The sequence below is a fragment of the Vombatus ursinus genome, unplaced genomic scaffold (assembly GCF_900497805.2).
Source record: "Vombatus ursinus unplaced genomic scaffold, bare-nosed wombat genome assembly UNPS02014816.1, whole genome shotgun sequence".
NCBI lineage: Eukaryota > Metazoa > Chordata > Mammalia > Diprotodontia > Vombatidae > Vombatus > Vombatus ursinus.
The window spans coordinates 6,583,314-6,584,015 of record NW_020954594.1 but is presented as its reverse complement, the minus strand read 5'-3'; the positions used below and the strand labels follow the sequence as shown (position 1 = coordinate 6,584,015).

Sequence of the window (702 nt, the reverse complement as noted above, 5' to 3'; positions counted from 1 at the left end):
GCTATCTAGCTTGCGACTGGGAAAGATCAGAAGGTTGTGCTCTTTACTCCCTTGAGACCAGCTCTGTTATTCTTTCTCCCTTGCAGAAATGATGTCTGCCCTCTTTGACCTTTGACTACCCAGGCCAAGTGGCACACCAAGGAAATGTCATGCCCAAAGTCCTGACTGTCTCTTGCTCTCTGCCACCAAACTCAGAACTGGTTCTCTGTATAATCTCTTCTTTGAGAGGAGGAGATGTTCTTGGAGGGAGGGGAGGGCAGGGCAGGGTGGGCATTTCTACCCAATTTCCCAACTGCCGTTCCTTCTCCTTCATTAAACCACTAACTGGCATTCTCTGTGTAGGATCTCTTCATTGCGGGTGGGAGAGGTGGTAAGGTACATGGTGCAGTGCCTGAGGAGTACCTGGAATTGCTGATTTTTGCCTAGTGGCTAGAGTCTGGGGGAAGATGTTGAATGAATATAAGCATCAGCCACCTGCTAGGTGTAAGACCCTGTGCTAGGGAAGATACTAAAATAAGAAAAAGCTTGCTTTCAATTCAATAAAGGTTTATTATAATATGTGTGGGGATGACAGCCAGGTGATGCAGGGGATAGAATGTTGGGCCTGGAGCCAGGAAGACTCATCTTCTTGAGTTCAAATCTGATCTCAGGGGCAGCTAGGTGGCACAGTGGATAGAGCACTGGCCCTGAAGTCAGGAGTAC

At 48.1% G+C, this 702-nt stretch overlaps 1 protein-coding gene across 1 annotated transcript in view; it reads left to right on the top strand.

Annotated features, from left to right (window-relative positions):
* FOXR1 (forkhead box R1) overlaps positions 1-115 on the top strand; it is a 12,914-nt gene extending 12,799 nt beyond the window's left edge. The window contains exon 5 of the mRNA XM_027835518.1: positions 87-115. Coding sequence (XP_027691319.1) covers positions 87-115 — 29 coding nt within the window. The remainder of the gene's footprint in view (positions 1-86) is intronic.
* Positions 116-702: the final 587 nt, after the last annotated feature.